The sequence below is a fragment of the Nannobrachium achirus genome, assembly GCF_963921795.1.
Source record: "Nannobrachium achirus genome assembly, chromosome: 5".
In the NCBI taxonomy this organism is placed as follows: Eukaryota; Metazoa; Chordata; class Actinopteri; order Myctophiformes; family Myctophidae; genus Nannobrachium; species Nannobrachium achirus.
The window spans coordinates 3,578,444-3,603,971 of NC_137814.1; the positions used below are offsets into that span (position 1 = coordinate 3,578,444).

At 43.2% G+C, this 25,528-nt stretch overlaps 2 protein-coding genes across 2 annotated transcripts in view; both read right to left on the reverse strand.

The window, feature by feature from the left end:
• LOC308286177 (centrosome and spindle pole-associated protein 1-like) overlaps positions 1-25,528 on the reverse strand; it is a gene marked incomplete at its 3' end in the record, with an annotated part of 53,030 nt that overhangs the window by 8,760 nt on the left and 18,742 nt on the right. The window contains exons 14-18 of the mRNA XM_080727133.1: positions 21,932-22,054; positions 18,849-18,961; positions 15,580-15,729; positions 10,096-10,239; positions 2,976-3,191 (exon numbers count right to left, since the gene is read on the reverse strand). Of these exons, the coding sequence (XP_080583259.1) occupies positions 2,976-3,191; positions 10,096-10,239; positions 15,580-15,729; positions 18,849-18,961; positions 21,932-22,054 (746 nt within the window). The remainder of the gene's footprint in view (positions 1-2,975; positions 3,192-10,095; positions 10,240-15,579; positions 15,730-18,848; positions 18,962-21,931; positions 22,055-25,528) is intronic.
• Positions 14,645-14,908, reverse strand: LOC308284576 (dynein light chain 2, cytoplasmic-like; the record flags this gene model as incomplete). Its single annotated transcript, XM_080725236.1, has 1 exon — positions 14,645-14,908. One exon carries the CDS (start codon positions 14,906-14,908, stop codon positions 14,645-14,647), a length of 264 nt encoding a protein of 87 aa, XP_080581362.1.

The window sequence follows — 25,528 nt, forward strand, 5'->3', positions numbered from 1 at the left end:
AAAACACTACGTGAACATTTTACAGAGTGAAGAGAATGTGAATTATCTCTCTCTCTCTCTTTCTCTCTCATAATTTCTCTGCCTCGCTCTGTCTATCTCTGCTACACCGTTCCCTCTCTCTCTTTCTCCCGAGCCCAGTTTGCGCAAATGGAACCTTATTTATTATATATATATTTAACTATCGAGAGCGCTCCCTTTCTTTCTCTTTCCCCTCCCTCTCTGCATGCATGCGTGATGTCGGGACATCACATTACCTAAACATGATTCATTGGCTGGTTTTGTGAGTTGTCTAATAATAGCTAATACGAATGAAAATCGGGACATATGAAGGCGTAATTCTTTTACTTCGCTTCGTATGGCGTTGTGAGCTTGTAGAAGATTGGCTATTTGTGTAACAAAATACCCTATATTGTCAATGAACAAAACTAAGCCAAATGGAACCATACAGGTCCATTTGGTTTCATTTTTCGCTCTCTTTCTCCCACATGAAAGGAACCTGCCTCTCTCTCCACGTCTTTTTTTAATACTTTTTTATACCACGTCCACGATCGAACCATGCATGCGTTCGTTCCTATATATACAGCGCAAGGCATATCTCTCTCTCTCTCTCATGCATGCATGCGTGCGTGATGTCGGGACATCACATAACCTTGCCTTGAATCTCCCAAATCGTAAATAAAACAAAGCCATAAAAGATTTCTTTTTTTTTTGTTTCTGGATAAACAAACGTGTCTATAACCACTCAAACTGCATGGCGCACTGTGCGCAAAGACGCTGATCATTGATTTATTCCTGCATGCAAAACCGAACTGTTTTAAAATGACTTTCAAAACTCAACACTCTGCTATAATACAAAGGCCTCGGCGCGGATGCTGGGCTGCGCTGCGAAGCGATACGAAATTAAACCAGTGACATTAAAAGTAAGATCATGCTACAAACTTAGTGTCATTTTCCCAAGCCTGTTTTTTTCCTGCTAAACCATGAAGTTAACATTGAAAGCGAGAGTTTTTGAGAGGTCAATTGAAATGCTAATTCAAATTCTGAAGACAATAGAACCCCCGCTGGCAGCAGGGGGAGGAAGTGTTGCGCTCCTGGGCCAAAAGGGAGAGAATCTAACGGTCAAAATGAACGATAAATGCAGGCGTAGTGGTAGTTTTTGAGCGGTGGTCACACCGTCTCCATAGCGTGGCCGTGTGTGTAGGTATGTTTGTTTGTTTGTTTGTTTGTATGTGGGTGGGTCTGTATGTAGCCTCAAGCCTGTGTAGTACCTTTTCTGACCACACATGTTAAGGGAGGGGCGCAGTTGTCCAGGCCACACACACACACACACACACACACACACACACGGGGGGGGGGGGGGGGGGGGGAGAACCACCGCTCAGTTCACACGGGTGTGATTTTTATTTTCAGTCACCCAAGTGTTAACTCACCCACAGCCATGACAATTTTGACGAGTTTTGGAGGCTGTCCAATACACCAGTGATAAGTTAAAAAGGTGTGATAAAGTATGTGATATTTAATTATTAAATCAAGTGTTAAACAGCTTTATATTGTGCTAGTAATCAAAACTAAGTGTCTGTTCAGTAACAGCGGTCTCCGTGTCTCTCCAGCTCATTAGTAAACAGAAAAGATATCTTCCGGACAGGATACCAGTTTCAGCCAATCCGGAGAGTGATGGATATAGGCTGATCTGCAAGCTTGTGTATTGTTATTGTCTATGTTTTGGTATGGGACACCGTCGTATGACTCAGGCTTGAGAGACTGTAGGTCAAAACCACCACCTCCAGCTCAGACTGAAGGAGATTCCAGGTGAGCAGGTGAGATGTCTTTCCCTCAGCTCGCTCTACTTTCTCTCCTAGTCTGCGTTTCACCTCGCTAAAGACAACCTCCAGGGGTCTCAGGCGCTGAAATGTTGATGAAATGAATACATACAGTGGGACCACAACAGAAACGAGCCCTCAGTGTCATCCTTTTAACATTATTTGTTGTGTACTTAGGGATAGGTATCGTTCACTTTTGAATCGATATACGATACCTTTTTCGATACCTGGGAATCGATACGATACCCTTTTCGATAACATTTTTTATACTTTTTATTTATTATTATTATAATTAAGCCTATTATTTGCCTTTTTCTATGGGCTATTTTACACACCAAAATAGGTTATTAAGCCAGTTATTCAGCCATTTTCATGTCAAGTAGGCCTAGTAGTAGAGTAGTTGACGTGACTACTATTGCTGTTATGGCTGCTATTGTATAATTAATTCTATTGTTTGTCTACAATAGAATATACACATACCGCACAGCGCACATGAATGCGCAGCATTCCACAGTAACAAGTGTAGCCTACTAAAGCAGTCATTAAACTCTCTCCCAACTGTTACAGATGCGACCGACCAGGGGTGCGTTCAAGAGTATTGAAACGAGGTATCGTTCGTTTTTACGTGAACCGATACTCGATAGTATCGACGTCATGCGATCGATACCATTAAAAGTATCGCAGAAGATACCCATCCCTAATTGTACTGCTGCACTGTTAGGAATGATTACTAATTGATTACTAATACAGTAATCAATCAATCAACTTAAATTGGTTGTAAAGGGAGGCTCATGTTCATCTTTGGCAGCCTTGGACATGTACAGTACATAGGTTGGTTGTAAGAGGCTTCCAACAACTTGGGATGCCAAAAAAAGCAGCTAAACGGCTTGCAAAATCCTGTGCAATCTCCTCTACTATTGGTAGCTGCCAAATAGGGCTAAGACGTTGTTATTTGTACCCTTGCATGGTGTGTGGGTAATGGGTATTTGTCCAGAATTAGCTGACTGTACATTACTTACAGCACCTTGGAATATGTGTGTCCTTGTATTGTATCTCTTATGTGGACATAATTAGACTATTAAAGAGGGTGTATGTGTGTGTGTGTGTGTGTGTGTGTGTGTGTGTGTGTGTGTGTGTGTGTGTGTGTGTACTTACAGACAGCGGTACAGAGGACATCTGGCTGTGTGTGCTGCTAGGTGGGGGTCTCGGGGAGGTGTGTGTGCTGGGTAGGTGTGTGCTAGGGGGTCTGGGGGAGTGGGTGCTAGGTGGGGGCTGTCCGCTGAGAGAGTGTGTACTAGGTGGTCTCGGAGTCTGTCGGACCCCAGGTCTCCTCTGTAGGGTGGGGATGGGGGGAGAGGGTTCCCTGTTCACCTGTATACACACACACACACACACACACGCACGCACGCACGCACGCACGCACGCACACACGCACACAGCATGGATTCAAAGTTAGGGATGCAAATTATCGATCAATTCATTCATTGATTGTTGATAACTCTATCGCTCGATCAACCGGTTAATTGATAAGCTGCGTTTTCAGGACCAAATGGAAAATCTTTGTCCGAAACAGAAAATGAGTTCAGAACCATAATTGCCTTGATATATATAACGTTAACGAGCGTCAACAAAATTCAAAAATAGCAGCTTGTACAAATGGATATAACGTCACATGGTCCCAATACCATTAAGGACCCCTGGGGGTCCCCGGATTGGGACCCCGGAGCACTGATTTAGAACTCTATCAGATGAGACAGAAGTAGACATGCGCTGAAACAAGTATCTGACAACATTTTGGGGATTTCTTTTTCAATTCCATTTCTTACCTGACAACGTCATATCAAACTGTACGTCTCTCTGTTTCTGATTCATTATAAGCCAATAGGGCAGCATAGAGCTGTGTTGGCGGACAGGACTGGCTCCATGCAAGGGAAAAACAAAGGACTGGAAGCTAAATGTTGAATGATGTGTTGTACGTCAAACTCGCACAATGCACTGTCCATAAGAGACCTGCTACCACGTCACTAGGACCTGAACTTTCTGAGGCGCCTCAAGAGATTTGGCTTGAGCACCAAGCCTCTTGTGAATTTCTATCGCTGCACCATAGAAAGTGTTCTGACAGGTTGCATCACAGTGTGGTTTGGTAACTTGACTGTCCAGGACTGTAAACAGCTGCAGAGGATTGTGAAGAGAGCTGCTAAAATTATCGGATTGCCACAGCTCCATACAATCTATACCACACTCCATACAATCTATACCACACTCCATACAATCTATACCACAGCTCCATACAATCTATACCACACTCCATACAATCTATACCACACTCCATACAATCTATACCACAGCTCCATACAATCTATACCACACTCCATACAATCTATACCACACTCCATACAATCTATACCACACTCTATACAATCTATACCACACTCTATACAATCTATACCACACTCTATACAATCTATACCACACTCTATACAATCTATACCACACTCCATACAATCTATACCACACTCCATACAATCTATACCACACTCCATACAATCTATACCACACTCCATACAATCTATACCACAGCTCCATACAATCTATACCACACTCCATACAATCTATACCACACTCCATACAATCTATACCACACTCTATACAATCTATACCACACTCTATACAATCTATACCACACTCCATACAATCTATACCACACTCCATACAATCTATACCACACTCCATACAATCTATACCACACTCCATACAATCTATACCACACTCCATACAATCTATACCACACTCCATACAATCTATACCACACTCCATACAATCTATACCACACTCCATACAATCTATACCACGCTCCATACAATCTATACCACGCTCCATACAATCTATACCACACTCCATACAATCTATACCACACTCCATACAATCTATACCACAGCTCCATACAATCTATACCACACTCCATACAATCTATACCACACTCCATACAATCTATACCACACTCTATACAATCTATACCACACTCTATACAATCTATACCACACTCCATACAATCTATACCACACTCCATACAATCTATACCACACTCCATACAATCTATACCACACTCCATACAATCTATACCACACTCCATACAATCTATACCACACTCCATACAATCTATACCACACTCCATACAATCTATACCACACTCCATACAATCTATACCACACTCCATACAATCTATACCACACTCCATACAATCTATACCACACTCCATACAATCTATACCACACTCCATACAATCTATACCACACTCCATACAATCTATACCACACTCCATACAATCTATACCACACTCCATACAATCTATACCACACTCCATACAATCTATACCACACTCCATACAATCTATACCACACTCCATACAATATATACCACACTCCATACAATATATACCACACTCTATACAATCTATACCACACTCTATACAATCTATACCACACTCCATACAATCTATACCACACTCCATACAATCTATACCACACTCCATACAATCTATACCACACTCCATACAATCTATACCACACTCCATACAATCTATACCACACTCCATACAATCTATACCACACTCCATACAATCTATACCACACTCCATACAATCTATACCACACTCCATACAATCTATACCACACTCTATACAATCTATACCACACTCTATACAATCTATACCACACTCCATACAATCTATACCACACTCCATACAATCTATACCACACTCCATACAATCTATACCACACTCCATACAATCTATACCACACTCCATACAATCTATACCACACTCCATACAATCTATACCACACTCCATACAATATATACCACACTCCATACAATATATACCACACTCTATACAATCTATACCACACTCTATACAATCTATACCACACTCCATACAATCTATACCACACTCCATACAATCTATACCACACTCTATACAATCTATACCACACTCCATACAATCTATACCACACTCCATACAATCTATACCACACTCCATACAATCTATACCACACTCCATACAATCTATACCACACTCCATACAATCTATACCACACTCCATACAATCTATACCACACTCCATACAATCTATACCACACTCCATACAATCTATACCACACTCCATACAATCTATACCACACTCCATACAATCTATACCACACTCCATACAATCTATACCACACTCCATACAATCTATACCACACTCCATACAATCTATACCACACTCCATACAATCTATACCACACTCCATACAATCTATACCACACTCCATACAATCTATACCACACTCCATACAATCTATACCACACTCCATACAATCTATACCACACTCCATACAATCTATACCACTCTCCATACAATCTATACCACTCTCCATACAATCTATACCACTCTCCATACAATCTATACCACTCTCCATACAATCTATACCACTCTCCATACAATCTATACCACTCTCCATACAATCTATACCACACTCCATACAATCTATACCACACTCCATACAATCTATACCACACTCCATACAATCTATACCACACTCCATACAATCTATACCACTCTCCATACAATCTATACCACTCTCCATACAATCTATACCACTCTCCATACAATCTATACCACTCTCCATACAATCTATACCACTCTCCATACAATCTATACCACACTCCATACAATCTATACCACACTCCATACAATCTATACCACACTCCATACAATCTATACCACACTCCATACAATCTATACCACACTCCATACAATCTATACCACACTCCATACAATCTATACCACACTCCATACGATCTATACCACACTCCATACGATCTATACCACACTCCATACGATCTATACCACACTCCATACGATCTATACCACACTCCATACGATCTATACCACACTCCATACGATCTATACCACACTCCATACAATCTATACCACACTCCATACAATCTATACCACACTCCATACAATCTATACCACACTCCATACAATCTATACCACACTCCATACAATCTATACCACACTCCATACAATCTATACCACACTCCATACAATCTATACCACACTCCATACAATCTATACCACACTCCATACAATCTATACCACACTCCATACAATCTATACCACACTCCATACAATCTATACCACACTCCATACAATCTATACCACACTCCATACAATCTATACCACACTCCATACAATCTATACCACACTCCATACAATCTATACCACACTCCATACAATCTATACCACACTCCATACAATCTATACCACACTCCATACAATCTATACCACGCTCCATACAATCTATACCACGCTCCATACAATCTATACCACGCTCCATACAATCTATACCACGCTCCATACAATCTATACCACGCTCCATACAATCTATACCACGCTCCATACAATCTATACCACACTCCATACAATCTATACCACACTCCATACAATCTATACCACACTCCATACAATCTATACCACACTCCATACAATCTATACCACACTCCATACAATCTATACCACACTCCATACAATCTATACCACGCTCCATACAATCTATACCACGCTCCATACAATCTATACCACGCTCCATACAATCTATACCACGCTCCATACAATCTATACCACGCTCCATACAATCTATACCACGCTCCATACAATCTATACCACGCTCCATACAATCTATACCACGCTCCATACAATCTATACCACGCTCCATACAATCTATACCACACTCCATACAATCTATACCACACTCCATACAATCTATACCACACTCCATACAATCTATACCACACTCCATACAATCTATACCACACTCCATACAATCTATACCACACTCCATACAATCTATACCACACTCCATACAATCTATACCACACTCCATAGAATCTATACCACACTCCATAGAATCTATACCACACTCCATACAATCTATACCACACTCCATACAATCTATACCACACTCCATACAATCTATACCACACTCCATACAATCTATACCACACTCCATACAATCTATACCACACTCCATACAATCTATACCACACTCCATACAATCTATACCACACTCCATACAATCTATACCACACTCCATACAATCTATACCACACTCCATACAATCTATACCACACTCCATACAATCTATACCACACTCCATACAATCTATACCACACTCCATACAATCTATACCACACTCCATACAATCTATACCACACTCCATACAATCTATACCACACTCCATACAATCTATACCACACTCCATACAATCTATACCACACTCCATACAATCTATACCACACTCCATACAATCTATACCACACTCCATACAATCTATACCACACTCCATACAATCTATACCACACTCCATACAATCTATACCACGCTCCATACAATCTATACCACGCTCCATACAATCTATACCACGCTCCATACAATCTATACCACGCTCCATACAATCTATACCACACTCCATACAATCTATACCACACTCCATACAATCTATACCACACTCCATACAATCTATACCACACTCCATACAATCTATACCACACTCCATACAATCTATACCACACTCCATACAATCTATACCACACTCCATACAATCTATACCACACTCCATACAATCTATACCACACTCCATACAATCTATACCACACTCCATACAATCTATACCACACTCCATACAATCTATACCACACTCCATACAATCTATACCACACTCCATACAATCTATACCACACTCCATACAATCTATACCACACTCCATACAATCTATACCACACTCCATACAATCTATACCACACTCCATACAATCTATACCACGCTCCATACAATCTATACCACGCTCCATACAATCTATACCACACGCTGCAAGAAAAAGACTCAGAACTCAGAATGAAAGATAGCAGCCATCCCGCCCATCCCCTGTTCTCACTCCTCCCATCCAAAAAACGTTACCAGAGCATCAAATCGCACACCACTCGTTTCAGTAATAGTTTTTTTGCCCAGGCAGTCAGGTTGCTCAACGAAAGGATTAAAGTGAAACGTAGGTAAACATGGGCACTGTATGCATTTTTAAACTGTACACTGTTATACTGTATGGTATTGTCGTTGTTGGGACTTGTCTTGTGTGGCCTGCATGGTATGTGGGTCCACACTCCTGTCGGTCACTGTGACCATGTCTTTGTGTAATAAGGCTGAGATGCTCCTGGCACAAGCATTTCATTGTATCTGTACCTGTATGGACTATGGATATGTTGAGTCACACAATAACACTATTAAAATGACAGTCACACAACAACACTATTAAAATGACAGTCACACAACAACACTATTAAAATGACAGTCACACAACAACACTCTATTAAACAACCACCATGCCCCACACAGTCCTACATTCCAGTACTTTTCTGTTCTCTAATCTTTCTCTATCCTCACCATAGTTTGTCCTTCTGTCCTATATTCTGTCCTAACAATGTCCATGAATGAATTGAATACCAATACCTCCGACATAAACATGACTGTAAAAGGACTTATTTGGGGTGTTTTTAGAATGATAACATCCAGACTATCATACCTGAGCTAGCACTGGGCTGTCCTGCTGAAGCCCCAGCACTGGTATATCCACCTTTAGGAAACATGGCCAAAAACGTATTCCATAGTACAATGTCTACAGGCTGGCTGGCTGGCTGGCAGAGTAGGCCTAGCCTAGCAGCATCTAGCCTATTAACCATCATGTAACAATTGTCATTAAAGTAGCAGCAGCACATGACATGATATATTTTATCTAGGCCTATTAACTAGCTGTTATGATTGTTTGGACTGAGTGGTAGGGCCGGAGTGGGACCCAAAATCTGAGAGGGAATCATATACACCCACCCAGGCCACATTTGCTCACCAGGCCAGGGGGATTCGTCCCCCCGTTCCCTACTGTCAATCCGGGCCTGAAGGTTTCCACCCAACAACGACGAAATATAACTCATGTAATTGGCCCACTGGCTTGTCACTTGTCATGATCTGAAATGGCAAATCTTTGAGTAGCAGCAGCGCTATAGAGAGAGATCTCTCTCTCTATAGCGCGCAATGAGGGCCTCTACAACTCTTTTTCCCGGGCTGAATCAGGGGCCCAGCATGTCCCTGTGAGTGACAAAAACTGAACCTGAACTCAATGATTTTCTCCAAAACACTATGACGTGAAGTGTTCACATGGTTCCATCCCTGGTGTGTACGGTACCTCCTCTAAGCGGGCCTGTCTCTCCTTCTCATACTGCCTCCTCATGTCATCGTTCTCCTTGTCCTCCTCCTCCCTCCTCTTCCTCTGCTCCTCTCTCCTCCTCTCCTCCGCCAGGCGAACCAGCTCCTCGTTCTTAGCCTTTTGCTGACCGAGAGGAGAGAGACACAGAGAGAGAGAGAGAGAGAGACATCGTTACTGTGAGAACATGATAGATTTTTTGATGATTTGATTGTCTTTTCTTTATTAACCCATTTAGGCATAGAATTATTGAATGCTTTAACCAGTGAAAAATAGCAGATATACAAGCTCACAGCGCGGCACCGAGTGCTGCGCTGCGAGCTTGTAGATCTGCTATTTTTGAAAAAGTCATGAAAATGTGTGCAAATCTTTGAATATATGTATTTTCAAAGCGAACGTTTGTAACTCAAATTTTGCTTCTGGGTGGTCCCTGAAACTAGATATTTTGAAATGGTGGTCCGTGGCCAAATAAATATCATTTTGGGGGTCCTTCACATGAAAACGTTTGAGCACCACTGACATAGTAGTCTCTCAAGAACAGACTAACTGAGCTCCATTTAAGTGAAAAGGACCTTTTCTTTGACGATGGCTGGCCAGATTGCTGACATAGAAACATAGGTTTTTTCCCAAAAATCTTAGAAGGATTCAAAAGACACTTATAGAATCGGGTCAAAATTCTAATTTTCACGATTTTTCAAAAATAGCAGATCTACAAGCTCGCAGCGCGGCACTCGGTGCCGCACTGTGAGCTTGTATATCTGCTATTTTTTATATTTAAAGCATAAAATATTGCGTCATAATGTGTTAATGGGTTAATACTGCCAGCTTTATTTATTCTTCTCATTCTCGAGCTGTGCCAGGTTTTAAATTACTTTCGAAAAATTATAGAATTCAAATTTACGATCAGATCCGGCCATCGATGGTGCACAAAGGTGCACATTGAGGTCATAGAATCATGCAGGAAAATAAATTGTCCAGTTTGGATAATGAATAGACTTTTTGGTTACCGCCGCGCTCTGACTCGACTGGTGCGGTGTCCTTTTAGATCAACACGTATTCATTGGAGGATGGATCGCACACAGTGGCAAGAGTTGCCTTTTTGTTTTTGTTATTACATGTCAAGATGAGAAACAAATGTTTCGGCTATCAGCCTTCTTCAGTGTATCTGATACAGTATGGAATACCCCTATATATACTTACATACCATACCATACTATATTATATTGTATGGTGAATATCATATCTATTGCTAGTGAATAATCATGCACCTACAGTACATATCATTATTATGAGTTGCCTATAGCAACCAGACTATTGTTCTTGTCCACGTTTATTTTTTTTTCTGTTAACTTTTCTGTTAACGGAAAAGTTCAAGTTCCCCCCTGTGTTCAATGGACTTTCCATTGTACTGTATGTTACTATAAGGTTTATTCATATCAATATTAGTGGTATATGAATTATATTGTCCAATATAATGGACACGATTACCTCCTGATCCTCATTGAATCAAATCAAAGCTGAATATTTCAAATATATGTGAATATATGTGATCTGCAGACTCACAGACAGACAGACAGACAGACAGACAGACAGACAGACAGACAGACAGACAGACAGGCTCCTACAGAGCCATGCCATACAAAACTAAACAAAAAAATGATGCTATTTATGAGTTAATTTCATGAAGCACCTGCGATGTTTGGCCAATGTAATCCTGGCTGGACAGACAGACACCAGTTGACCAATGACAGTCCGGACAGAAACAGAACAAACAGAGAGAGCCAAATGTAGGAGCTTCTAGCACCGCTCAAAAACAAGAGAACTGAATAGGAGTGCATCGCACTGCAACCCTAACCCAATGAAACTAAGGCTGAAATGTTAAAACAAAAAAAAAATAAACAACAAAAAAGTTCTTCATCTTTGTCACGATGGTGGATTAAAACCACTGAGTGTCCAGTCACTTAATTATACCCTGAAAATGACACGATCTTCTCCAAGACACCGGCTGAGGGCTTGTACCATGGACTGTAAAAAATGAATTTACGGTGGTGGTACCCCCATTATGCTCTACAGGCAGTAAATGAAGCCTATTTGGCAAGCGCGTGCATGCTGCCATCTTTCTACAGCCTGTCCTGAAAATGTCCCGCAGAGTTGGGTCAATAAATGCTACTACTTTAAAAAGTCCTTCAATCACCATGATATGGGGTTTTGTTAAATGATGGTCCCATGTGTTTTAAAATCAATGGATGATTAACTAAGCTACTGGAAGCATTAAGTATTTATGATAATGTTTATCAAGGTAATAAAATCAAGTGCACAGTTCAGCATCCACTTGAATAGTTAGTTATTGTTCCTGACTCAAGCACTGGGGAAACAGCTAAACTAGCAGCCGTTCAAATCAACTCTCTCTTCCTATATTGTCTCAACTTACAAGCCAGATCCTTACCCCTTGAGTTGTACGGTATTAAGCCCCCCGAACCCCCCAGAACCCCCTGGGTAAAGCACATTGCAGTATTCCCCCCATGTCAGTGACCCTCGTTCCAGAATAAACACTGTGGAAAAAAATGAATTATCTAACTATTAATCAACCGAATGTCTGTCCGTCCGTCTGTCAGTCTGTCTGGAACCCGCATGCTGACATCACTGATACTAAACAGTGCACAAACTCATTGATAACAGACATCACTGATACCGCCATAACTCCATCTGTACTGTCCATGGGTCGCCGCCATCCCCCCTGGCAAGCACTAGTATAAATATTTATAAAGGCACAGAATCTGTGTCTCTTTCCCTCGCATATCCCAAGAACTAACTGTCTGTTGGATTAAACCTCCAAGGGCAGATGTCTAGAAATAACTGAATCTGTCTGTCTGTCTGTCTGTCCCTTTTATGCCCATATATGGGGATCTCTGGATCTATCAGACTGTCTCACTGTCTCTGTGTCTTTTACGTAGATACTTGATACTTCATCAAACTACTGCTATCATAGACTGCTAAGGTCTGTGATAATGGGTACTGCACCTGGATACAAAGGGTATTGCTTATAAACGAGGGGCATGCGTACCCGATGGTCCTGACTTTAATAATAAGAATACTAAAAACACACCTATAAAAGATGCCCCGGGCATAGCAGGGGCACCAGGCTGAAACCACATCTACCTTGGGATTCTGTACACCTTTTAGGAATCGCTGCCGTAACTCACTGGTTCTCAAGGACGGGTCCAGGGACCACTAGAGGTTCAAATGTACTGTTTTAGATCTGTAACTGGGGCGGCAGTGGCAGTGGGGTAGAGTTCTGGGGTCTCAGAACCCAGAGTTAGTGTGGAAGAGTCCTTGAGCAAGACTCTGAAGCCCTAACTGCTCCCGGTGAGCAGGTTGGTGCCTTGCATGGTTTCCTCTGCCATCACTGTATGAATGTGTGTGAATGCAATGCACAATCTCTGTAAAGAGAAGCCTTGGATAAAGGTGCTAAACAAATATACAAATACACCATTTACCAGTAAACAAAATGGATGGACCCTTATGGGGTCTCATTTCATTCCATTTTGCACACTCTACGGTGGGGGTCCCAGTAACCTCGCATCACCAGTCTTTCCACCTCAGAGGAGCTCCTGGCTCCGTGTGATCCGGTCTAGGTGTGGCCTAAACTGGAAACAAGCAGAAGAAGTGGCGTCCCTTTGTTTTGGTTCCCTCCGTTTGTTTCCCCAATCCCTATTTAAATGCTTGAGTGTAGTCTTGCCAGTCGACTAAAAGATGCATATACTGTACAGTACAAAAACTAGGCCGCATCAGGGGGGTTCATTTGGTAAGCCTGAAATTGGACGCGATCCCAGGCTATAGGGTCCCAGAGATGAAAACTGTGTCAAACGGGGGTCCTCAACACATATCAAACCTGGGGGTCCTTGGCTGCCATGACAAAAGGTTTGAGAACCTGCTCCTCTCTCCTCAGCTGATCTTGAACCGTAGAATGGCGACCCACTCCTCTGGCCTCATCCCAGTGTTTCTCAAACTTTAAAATGTCAAGGTCCTCCCTCAACTCTGACAGTGTACAAATGGAACCGGGTTCATTTGGTTCCACTGTCAGAGTTAAGGGAAGACCTTGACATTTGAAAGTTTGAGACTCATATGGGTCAGTTTAGACACCCCTAAAGCAGGGGTCTTCAACGTTTTCAGGCCAAGGACCCCTTAGTTGAGAGAGAGATGAAGCAGGAACCCCCACAATCTGTTCATAGATATAGTTTCATTGTTTGACAGCACGATCAACAGTGTATTTGGATTCATGTCAATGTGTGTTTTCAGATATTTAACCACTTGAACCATCAATACTTAACTTGACCTTTCACCGTACTTAGTCTGCTCTTTTCCCCCTCCAAAGCACTTTGCAGAAAATAGCCGTCTATCACAAAGATTTGGAGGACCCCCTGTAGTAACTCTGAGGACCCCCTAGGGGTCCCGGACCCCCTGTTGAAGACCCCTGCCCTAAAGGAACACACAGAATCCCCTGGAATCCACTTTTAGAGAACCGCTGGCCTCAGCCGATCTTGAACAGCAGGATGGCCACCTGTCCCAGGTAGAAGTAGATGATCATCTCGCGGGTCACGTAGCTGCCGAAGTTGGTGCCCACGATGCAGTGCCAGGTGGGCGCGTACTTCTTGTCGAACTCCTTCTTGATGTACTCAGCGATGTCCTTCTCGATGTTGAACTTCTCCAGGGCCTGCGTGGCGCACTCCACCGCGTCCTGTTGCATGTCCTCCGACATGTGGGCGTTCTTGATGACCGCCTTCCTGTCCGACATGACCGCGGTTTGGTGTTTGTCTCCTTGGCTGCTTTTTTAAAAAGAGAGACGATTCCTCTCCGAGGCGACGCTAGCCGCAAAGTGTTGGTTGAGCTCCCGGGAGTTTAAATGCTGGCTGTGGTTAACTGCTGTAGAACGCTGTCTAACTCTGTCTTGTCGCCCGTCTCGCGACCTGTCCTCCTTGTTGATCCCCCTTGCCTACGAATCCTCTCCGAGGTCGACGATAGCCGCAAAGTGTTGGTTGAGCCACAGAGTTAGATGCTGGCTGCGGTTAACTGCTGTAGAACGCTCTCTCTCTGTGTGTAATCGCCCGTCTCTCTCTGCCTTGCTGTCTCTGTATGTCGCTGTCTCTTGGTGTCTGAAAACACCTTTAATAAAAGCTTATATGGGTTCTGGGTTGACGTAACACTCAATGCAAACCAGGCCTGTGCATGTCTAACAGGGCCGATTTGCACAGGCCTGACAGGTCTGCACGCCTTCTCTGGGTAGAGCAGTGGTTCTCAACCTGTGGGTCGGGACCCCCAGGGGGGTCCCCAAATGTCGGGGACATTACACACACACACACACACACACACACACACACACACACACACACACACACACACACACACACACACACACACACACACACACACACACACACACACACACACACACACACACACGGGTACCTCCATCTCCTTGCGTTTCTTCTTCTCCTGCTCCTCAGTGAACTCCTGCTGGATGCGAGCTCTCTGCTCCTGGAGCCTCCTCTCCTCCTTCTCCTCCTCCAGGCGAGCTCGCTCCCTCTCCTCTGAGGCCTGCCGGCGCTTCTCCTCGATCTGAGGAGAGAACATCGTTACGTTAGGGAGGGATGGGACGATATGAGGAGGGCTCGCTCTCTCTCCTCTGAGGCCTGGCGGCGCTTCTCCTCGATCTGAGAGATAAAACATTGTTACGTTAGGGAGGGATGTGACGATATGAGGAGGGCTCGCTCTCTCTCCTCTGAGGCCTGGCGGCGCTTCTCCTCGATCTGAGAGATAAAACATTGTTACGTTAGGGAGGGATGTGACGATATGAGGAGGGCTCGCTCTCTCTCCTCTGAGGCCTGGCGGCGCTTCTCCTCGATCTGAGAGATAAAACATTGTTACGTTAGGGAGGGATGTGACGATATGAGGAGGGCTCGCTCCCTCTCCTCTGAGGCCTGCCGACGAACCCCAGAACATCAGGGAAGCACAGAGAATGTTAAGAGAGATAGCGGCTTCATCCACGCCTTCATCTCCTCCAGGCTGGAATACTGCAACGCACTCCTCATCAGGATCCCTAGCAAGAGCCTCCAAAGGCTCCAGTACATCCAAAACAGCGCTGCTAGGATCCTGATGAGGGTGCGTAAATATGATCACATCACACCCATCCTCCGTTCACTTCACTGGCTCCCCATCTCCTTCAGGATTCAATACAAGATCTCCCTACTCACACATCAGTGCATTTACGGCAATGCCCCCCCCTACCTCAAAGAACTGCTACACCGAAAACCAGACACTCGAAGCCTCCGCTCCTCAAACACAAACCTTCTCCTGACCCCTGACACCAACCTCCGCACCATGGGTGACCGGGCCTTCAGCTTCACAGCCCCAAGCCTGTGGAACGCCCTCCCTGAGCACCTGAGAGCTCCACAGTCCACTGATGCTTTTAAAAATGGACTAAAGACACACCTTTTTAACTTAGTCTATGCCCTGTTTTAGCTTAGTTTTATCCAACCTATTAGTCAAGTTAAGCTGGGTCCTATATGTTGATGTCCTTTGTGGACTGGTTGCCTATATGTTGTTTTATTTGCTGTTTTTCTCTGCCTGTTTTTAGTTTTCTGCTTTGTAGCACTTTGAGATTTGCAAGAATGTAAAGCATGTTATAAATAAAATGTATTAATTTATTATTATTAAATGTCTAAAAAGGGCCTTTTGGAGGAAAATAGCAGACCTCGTCGCGTTGTGAGCTTGGAGGTCGGCTAATTTTCAGTGCATGATACTAAACACACTAAACTAAGCATTATCAAGTCAATACTGGAGATGTGGCGTAAAGGCATGGATTTCTACACAGAGAGGGCAATTCTTTCACCATAAGATGCCTTCAGGTATGGCATGGAAAGAGGGAATTTGCATTTCTTTCACCACAATAAAAACTGCATTCATGGTCTGGAGAGGGCACTTTTTACAGACTGATAAAAGGGCAGGGGCTCAAGCCCCCTTTGATGTCTATGTGCCTGCAAAACATCATTACATCCATACAGACGCTTCTCCTGTATCTGAGAACCCACATCATTACATACTGTACATACAGACCTGCCCACGCGACGAAAATATATTTTAAAATGTATCTTAACTTTAACATTTATTTTTGAATTCCCATTTCTTCTAAGCAGCAAGCTATACAGTGGCCTTGTGGTTAGAGTGTCCGCCCTGTCGGGGTCGGGGTTCGATCCCCGGCCAGGTCATAGCAAAGATTATGAGAAATGGGACCCAGTGCCTCCCTGCTTGGCACTCAGCATCAAGGGTTGGATTGGATTGGGGGTAGTCTAACCTAGCGCGGACATTCTATGCCCCGGGCAGATCTCACCGGCGTCGTGACATGACTCCTGCTGCTGCGCGCTTTGAGTAAATGAGGAAGTGATCCGCCGTGGAAAACCAGTGATAAATCATAGCGATTTTATAATTATAATGGATAAGCCTAAACAAACCAGTTCACATGAACAATACTGATGTAAAATAAGATATCTGAACGGCTACATATATTTTATATACAGTACAATTAACTCATTCTGGGCGATGCCCGTAGAAACCGTAGATTTCCCGCTGTACCGCGGTGCCATGCCCGTCGAACCCGGAAGTTTAATTAGCTTTAATCATTATGAAAGGATTAAAAGTATTATCGCAAATTTTCGCTGATTCTGGCTCTTTAGGCCCGCCCCCCTAACTGTATCCGGTCATTTCCGGTCTGGACCGGATCTAGCTTTCCGTATCCGGTCTCAGCCTGGGCCATAGTCCCGCCTCCGTTGGTTTACAGTGTAACAGAGGAGAAAGCTACTCGGCGATGGAACACTCGTTTTTCAATCGGATTTTTGCGTTTGGAAACTTTGATCCAGTCTCTACACGCCTGGATTATGATCCCCGCACATATTGTGCGTTTTGTGCGCGAACGTGTCCACTTGTTACCATAGCGCACAGTTGGCTTTTTTCAATGCTTTTTCATGTAAACACTGGCGGATAAGCAGGAATACAGCGTGGCAACGGATATGTCTATTTCAATGGGGGTTTTTTTATTCGAAAGCTTGTCACCGAGTCTACAGTCTACTAGATGAGTCGCGCACAGATTGTGCACGAAGCGTGCGCGTGCCCACGTTAAAAGGTAAGGACAATTTGGCAGCTGCTTACTACAGCTATGTTTAAAATGGCAGCAAAATTGTTAAAATGACGTGAGCCACAGTTACAGGGGCGATATCCCAGGCTTCTCTCTTTGAAATGCCTGGATCCCGAGGATAGATTGGGGGTAAGTCCCTGTGACACACTAGCATCATGTCCAGGAGTACAGTACTTGAACATCAAGCTGTGTCACGCTACAGAAACTGGAGACAGGCTCCTGCCCTAGGGGCCTCATGGCTACAGAAACAGGAGATAGACTCATGCTATGGGCCTCATGGCTCGGCAAGGCTTACTTCATTTGATTTACGGACATGCTGTATGTACGCGGCTGCAAAGACAAAACGGAAGCGTTTTCAGCAAGGTCCCTCTTCTATCTCTTCACAGACTGAGGTATGGAGGAGGACCCTGTATCGTGTTCCTACCTGCTGTTTGAGGATAGGTATTATAGCTGACCTGCTGTTTGAGGATAGGTATTATAGCTGACCTGCTGTTTGAGGATAGGTATTATAGCTGACCTGCTGTTTGAGGTAGGTTTTATAGCTGACCTGTTGTTTGAGGTAGGTCTTATAGCTGTCCTGTTCTTGGACTTGCTGCACGGAGGGAGGACTGGAGAACACGTTACCACGACCGTAGTGAGGCATCTGGACATGGGCGAATCCTACAGAACACACAATACAACCAGTAAGACTCCCTAATCGGGAGATAAGCGACCGTAGGTCACTTATCTCCACAAATAGGGCAAAAATGTGTTTTGGCAAAATCTTCCTGATCCATGTTGATGACATGAGTGTAGACATACTGTGTAGTGAAATTGTAGGAGCAGTGTCCAAAAATGTGTTTTGCAAGAATCGGCCTCATGGTGGCGCTAGAAGAGGGCCATGTGAGAAATGAGGGGTGGGGTCTCCGCGCCGGCAAGGCGGACGAATAGGTACCGGCCCCGGCTGTCCCGGTCGCTCCTAGCCGGAGTTACGGCATTTTATGTGAGCTGCAGTGTAGGGGGTCCTCCACTGGGGGCGCCACCACTTTTGCATCCGTTCTGGAGCACCAGGAGTGGGTGGTCCCCGGGAATTCCCCGTGAGCAGCCCCGTTGGGGTGGTCATTTGGTCAGTTTAGCACATTTGGTCATTTTTTACATCTGGGGGTCCCCCAGGGACCTGGGGGTCCCTGGAGCTCCGGGGGTCCTTGGAGGTTGTAGTTTGGCAGGTAAGGAACGTGTGTGCAAAATTTGGCATGGATCGGGGCAATGGTTGCGGAGATATGAGCAGGGCAAGAGTGTGATGTGTGAGGTGTGACAGACAGACTGACAGACAGACTGACACTTTGTGCAGGGTTTGATAGTAAATGCGACCTACGGTCGCAATTAAAACCTACCGCACACACAATAACATGAGTGAAAACCAACAGAACACACAATACAATAACACATGAGTGAAGACTAGCTCTGGTTCATAGAGTTAGAAGGAGTTCTCCTTAACGCTGATGTTACCGACGATCCCTTGCGTTCACAGCCGAGGCAGCCCATGCTGCTCAGGCTCTCGTCTTTAGGAAAAATAAAAAATACGCTTTCGCTACCAAAACAAAGACGGTTTTAAGATGCCTACGCCTACTTTCCTTAGTGGGAACACTCTGAGCCCCCCACCTTAACAGTTTCAATGCCAGCCCATTTCAGTGTTTTTTTACGACCACAAGAAAATGCTGTTTACACATCTATCTGTTCTGTCCATTCTTTTCAGTACCCTGGGTGACGCTAAATTCCACCATAGTTACACTCATACAACCATGCTAACAAAATGAGCAAATAGCTACTTTTGTGTCGGGCGCTCCACGCACGCGCTCCGTGCATGTGCTACGATCGGAACCGGGTTGCCACCAGCTGCTCAGATCTTTTTTCGGAATGAAAATCCGACTTACGGGTGAGGAGGAAAGTGTGTTTTTATGTATAATCCATTCTAACCAAAATAACAACAAGGCAGACCCAGAATGGATCGTGCACTTCCGCGTTTTCATTCAGTCACATGATCTGCCACTGCAGGCAAGCACGTGTTTTGTATGAAACACCTGTTTGTTAAATCGGCAAAAATAATGTATTTTGAGTTGTTTTATAACAAAAATAGCCTATTCTCGTCAACCTTCGTCTGTGGCTTGGTTGCCTAATTAATAATTCTCGCCAGTCTACCTCTGTGGCTTTGAAAGAGTTAAGTGCACTTTAGGGCCAGAAAAGAAAATATTTCACCAGAAGTTTTAGTTAGTCTACGGCGCCGTCTACAGATCTTGTCAATAGAAAGATTCCATTGAGCAGATTCAAAGCAAACATGTAATTTCATGTTTGGCTGCGCTCGGGTGTTGTGCTCAGAGAATAGCGGATCTTCAAGCTCACAACGCGTTGCAGCTTGACATGTTTTTTTCAGCATGCAAACAAGGTATAAAATCTGGCACTACGACACCATCAAGGCCTTCCAAAATACATTTTATTCCACTAAATCAACTGGACATTTAGCTGACTAAAACCTTTCAGATGACTAACATAGAAATAAATGAAAATAAAAATACAACTAAATCAAGATTTGCTGTCAAAATCAACACTAGTTGCAAAAGGGCCTTTCTGTGTGGAGTTTGCATGTTCTCCCCGTGTCTCCTAGACTAGGTACCCTCACAAAAAACATGCAGTAATCCTGGTCTCTATACTGCCTCCCCCTGGCCAGCCGGGGCGCCTGATGGAGGGGAAAGGAACTGGTAACGTGTTCCTGTCCAACTGGGGAAACTCCCCCCGTCAGGTGAAAAGAAGCAACTTGGACTCCTCATGCATAGAAGGAAGCAGGAGGTCAGTCTGTTGCTCTCCCCAGGTTGGCAGAGGGAGAGTAGCGCCCAGGATTAATTGACAATAATTGACACCGGGTGAAAAAAAATGGGTTCCAAAATCGTGGAATAAAATTTTCAGTCAAAATAAATAAAAACAGTGTGGTACCTGTCATTAGGATCAATACGTGGTATAAACTCAGCACAAAAAGAAAGGAAACCTGACTTCGGTCCATCATATCTCCCCTTTAATAATATTTGTATTGTGTTACTTTTTACTGGCATTCTTGGAATGAGCAACACAGCCAAACGTGTGGGTAGCGCCCCTCCAAAAATGGTCAAAACGGCCAGGCAGGCCTTCAATACTGTTCTTTTGGTGTTCACCTTTGTTGCTTGGAGCATTGAATGATTGCACTCTCCCACAGTAATAAGGAAAAGAAAAAAAAAGAAAGAAACAACACATATTGGCCATTTTTACACTTAACTAACCTTAACTAACATTAACACTTTGTTAATGTTAAGCTCATTGTCAGGAAAGCCCAAAATTAGAGTAAATGCCAGCAGAAAAGTATTGCAAGCCATTTTGGCAACATTTTGGTCGGTGCTACCCACACATTTGGCTGTGTAGCTCATGCCTCGAATGCCCGATGCTTACAAGCTGTACCTCGTTGTAAAGGTGACAAATCAAAGATTAAAATGATATAACACACAATACAAATTGGTATAATTAAAGGGGAGATATAATGGACCAAAGTCAAGTTTCCTTTTGTTTGTGCTGAGTTTACATATACCTGACACTCTGTCGTTGGGATCAATACGTGGTTCTATATACCTGACACTCTGTCGTTAGGATCAATACGTGGTTCTTCTCTGTCCGTTCTGCTGGTTCTGGTTCTGTTCTGCTCAGGTCTGCTGTACGCCTCCTCATTCAGCCTGTGCATCTGTTTGAGATCGGCTACACACACACACACACGCACGCACGCACACACGCGCACGCACACACACACACACACACACGCACACGAACACACAGACAGAGTTCAGCTTATTCATCTCATAGTTGAAAATAAAGACGTCTATATATTATGTTCCTTCAAAGCTGTGCACGTGTCCACTGCAGCTCCGATCGTGAGCGGTGGGATTTATCATTAGATCGCTTATTAGTATCACTCAAAATACAATTTACAATCTAAGCATTTAGCAGACGCTCTTAATCCAGAGCGACAATAAGCAATAACATCAATACATCAATACATCAATACATCAATACATCAATACATCAAATGGAAAGAAATAGTAGGCAAATCTAATAAAAACAGGTAGACCAAGCACTACTAAAGTAGTGGAGTTTTGATGTGACTGATCCCTGGATGAGGACAGTAGGTGTACAGTGGTAAGGTGTATCTTACTGACCAGAGGGTTAATACAGTGTGGTGTATACAGTAGGTGTACAGTGGTAAGGTGTATCTTACTGATCAGAGGGTTAATACAGTGTGGTGTATACAGTAGGTGTACAGTGGTAAGGTGTATCTTACTGACCAGAGGGTTAATACAGTGTGTATACAGTAGGTGTACAGTGGTAAGGTGTTCTTACTGACCAGAGGGTTAATACAGTGTGGTGTATACAGTAGGTGTACAGTGGTAAGGTGTTCTTACTGATCAGAGGTTAATACAGTGTGGTGTATACAGTAGGTGTACAGTGGTAAGGTGTATCTTACTGACCAGAGGGTTAATACAGTGTGGTGTATACAGTAGGTGTACAGTGGTAAGGTGTTCTTACTGACCAGAGGGTTAATACAGTGTGGTGTATACAGTAGGTGTACAGTGGTAAGGTGTATCTTACTGATCAGAGGGTTAATACAGTGTGGTGTATACAGTAGGTGTACAGTGGTAAGGTGTTCTTACTGATCAGAGGTTAATACAGTGTGTATACAGTAGGTGTACAGTGGTAAGGTGTTCTTACTGATCAGAGGTTAATACAGTGTGTATACAGTAGGTGTACAGTGGTAAGGTGTTCTTACTGATCAGAGGTTAATACAGTGTGTATACAGTAGGTGTACAGTGGTAAGGTGTTCTTACTGATCAGAGGTTAATACAGTGTGGTGTATACAGTAGGTGTACAGTGGTAAGGTGTTTCTTACTGATCAGAGGTTAATACAGTGTGGTGTATACAGTAGGTGTACAGTGGTAAGGTGTTCTTACTGATCAGAGGGTTAATACAGTGTGTATACAGTAGGTGTACAGTGGTAAGGTGTATCTTACTGACCAGAGGGTTAATACAGTGTGTATACAGTAGGTGTACAGTGGTAAGGTGTTCTTACTGATCAGAGGTTAATACAGTGTGTATACAGTAGGTGTACAGTGGTAAGGTGTATCTTACTGATCAGAGGGTTAATACAGTGTGTATACAGTAGGTGTACAGTGGTAAGGTGTATCTTACTGATCAGAGGGTTAATACAGTGTGGTGTATACAGTAGGTGTACAGTGGTAAGGTGTTCTTACTGATCAGAGGTTAATACAGTGTGTATACAGTAGGTGTACAGTGGTAAGGTGTTCTTACTGATCAGAGGTTAATACAGTGTGTATACAGTAGGTGTACAGTGGTAAGGTGTTCTTACTGATCAGAGGTTAATACAGTGTGTATACAGTAGGTGTACAGTGGTAAGGTGTTCTTACTGATCAGAGGTTAATACAGTGTGGTGTATACAGTAGGTGTACAGTGGTAAGGTGTTCTTACTGATCAGAGGTTAATACAGTGTGTATACAGTAGGTGTACAGTGGTAAGGTGTTCTTACTGATCAGAGGTTAATACAGTGTGTATACAGTAGGTGTACAGTGGTAAGGTGTATCTTACTGATCAGAGGTTAATACAGTGTGTATACAGTAGGTGTACAGTGGTAAGGTGTTTCTTACTGATCAGAGGTTAATACAGTGTGTATACAGTAGGTGTACAGTGGTAAGGTGTATCTTACTGATCAGAGGTTAATACAGTGTGTATACAGTAGGTGTACAGTGGTAAGGTGTTTCTTACTGATCAGAGGTTAATACAGTGTGTATACAGTAGGTGTACAGTGGTAAGGTGTTCTTACTGATCAGAGGGTTAATACAGTGTGTATACAGTAGGTGTACAGTGGTAAGGTGTATCTTACTGATCAGAGGTTAATACAGTGTGTATACAGTAGGTGTACAGTGGTAAGGTGTTCTTACTGATCAGAGGTTAATACAGTGTGTATACAGTAGGTGTACAGTGGTAAGGTGTATCTTACTGATCAGAGGGTTAATACAGTGTGTATACAGTAGGTGTACAGTGGTAAGGTGTTCTTACTGATCAGAGGTTAATACAGTGTGTATACAGTAGGTGTACAGTGGTAAGGTGTATCTTACTGATCAGAGGGTTAATACAGTGTGTATACAGTAGGTGTACAGTGGTAAGGTGTATCTTACTGATCAGAGGGTTAATACAGTGTGTATACAGTAGGTGTACAGTGGTAAGGTGTTCTTACTGATCAGAGGTTAATACAGTGTGTATACAGTAGGTGTACAGTGGTAAGGTGTATCTTACTGATCAGAGGTTAATACAGTGTGTATACAGTAGGTGTACAGTGGTAAGGTGTATCTTACTGATCAGAGGTTAATACAGTGTGTATACAGTAGGTGTACAGTGGTAAGGTGTTCTTACTGATCAGAGGTTAATACAGTGTGTATACAGTAGGTGTACAGTGGTAAGGTGTTCTTACTGATCAGAGGTTAATACAGTGTGTATACAGTAGGTGTACAGTGGTAAGGTGTTCTTACTGATCAGAGGTTAATACAGTGTGTATACAGTAGGTGTACAGTGGTAAGGTGTATCTTACTGATCAGAGGGTTAATACAGTGTGTATACAGTAGGTGTACAGTGGTAAGGTGTATCTTACTGATCAGAGGTTAATACAGTGTGTATACAGTAGGTGTACAGTGGTAAGGTGTATCTTACTGATCAGAGGGTTAATACAGTGTGGTGTATACAGTAGGTGTACAGTGGTAAGGTGTTCTTACTGATCAGAGGTTAATACAGTGTGTATACAGTAGGTGTACAGTGGTAAGGTGTATCTTACTGATCAGAGGTTAATACAGTGTGTATACAGTAGGTGTACAGTGGTAAGGTGTTCTTACTGATCAGAGGTTAATACAGTGTGTATACAGTAGGTGTACAGTGGTAAGGTGTTCTTACTGATCAGAGGTTAATACAGTGTGTATACAGTAGGTGTACAGTGGTAAGGTGTTCTTACTGATCAGAGGTTAATACAGTGTGTATACAGTAGGTGTACAGTGGTAAGGTGTTTCTTACTGATGAGTTTCCCAGTGTTGTCTCTCAGAGGTTAATACAGTGTGTATGGTGTATGGGTGTATGGTGTATGGCAGTGGCGAATTTTCAGGACCTTCAGGGTAT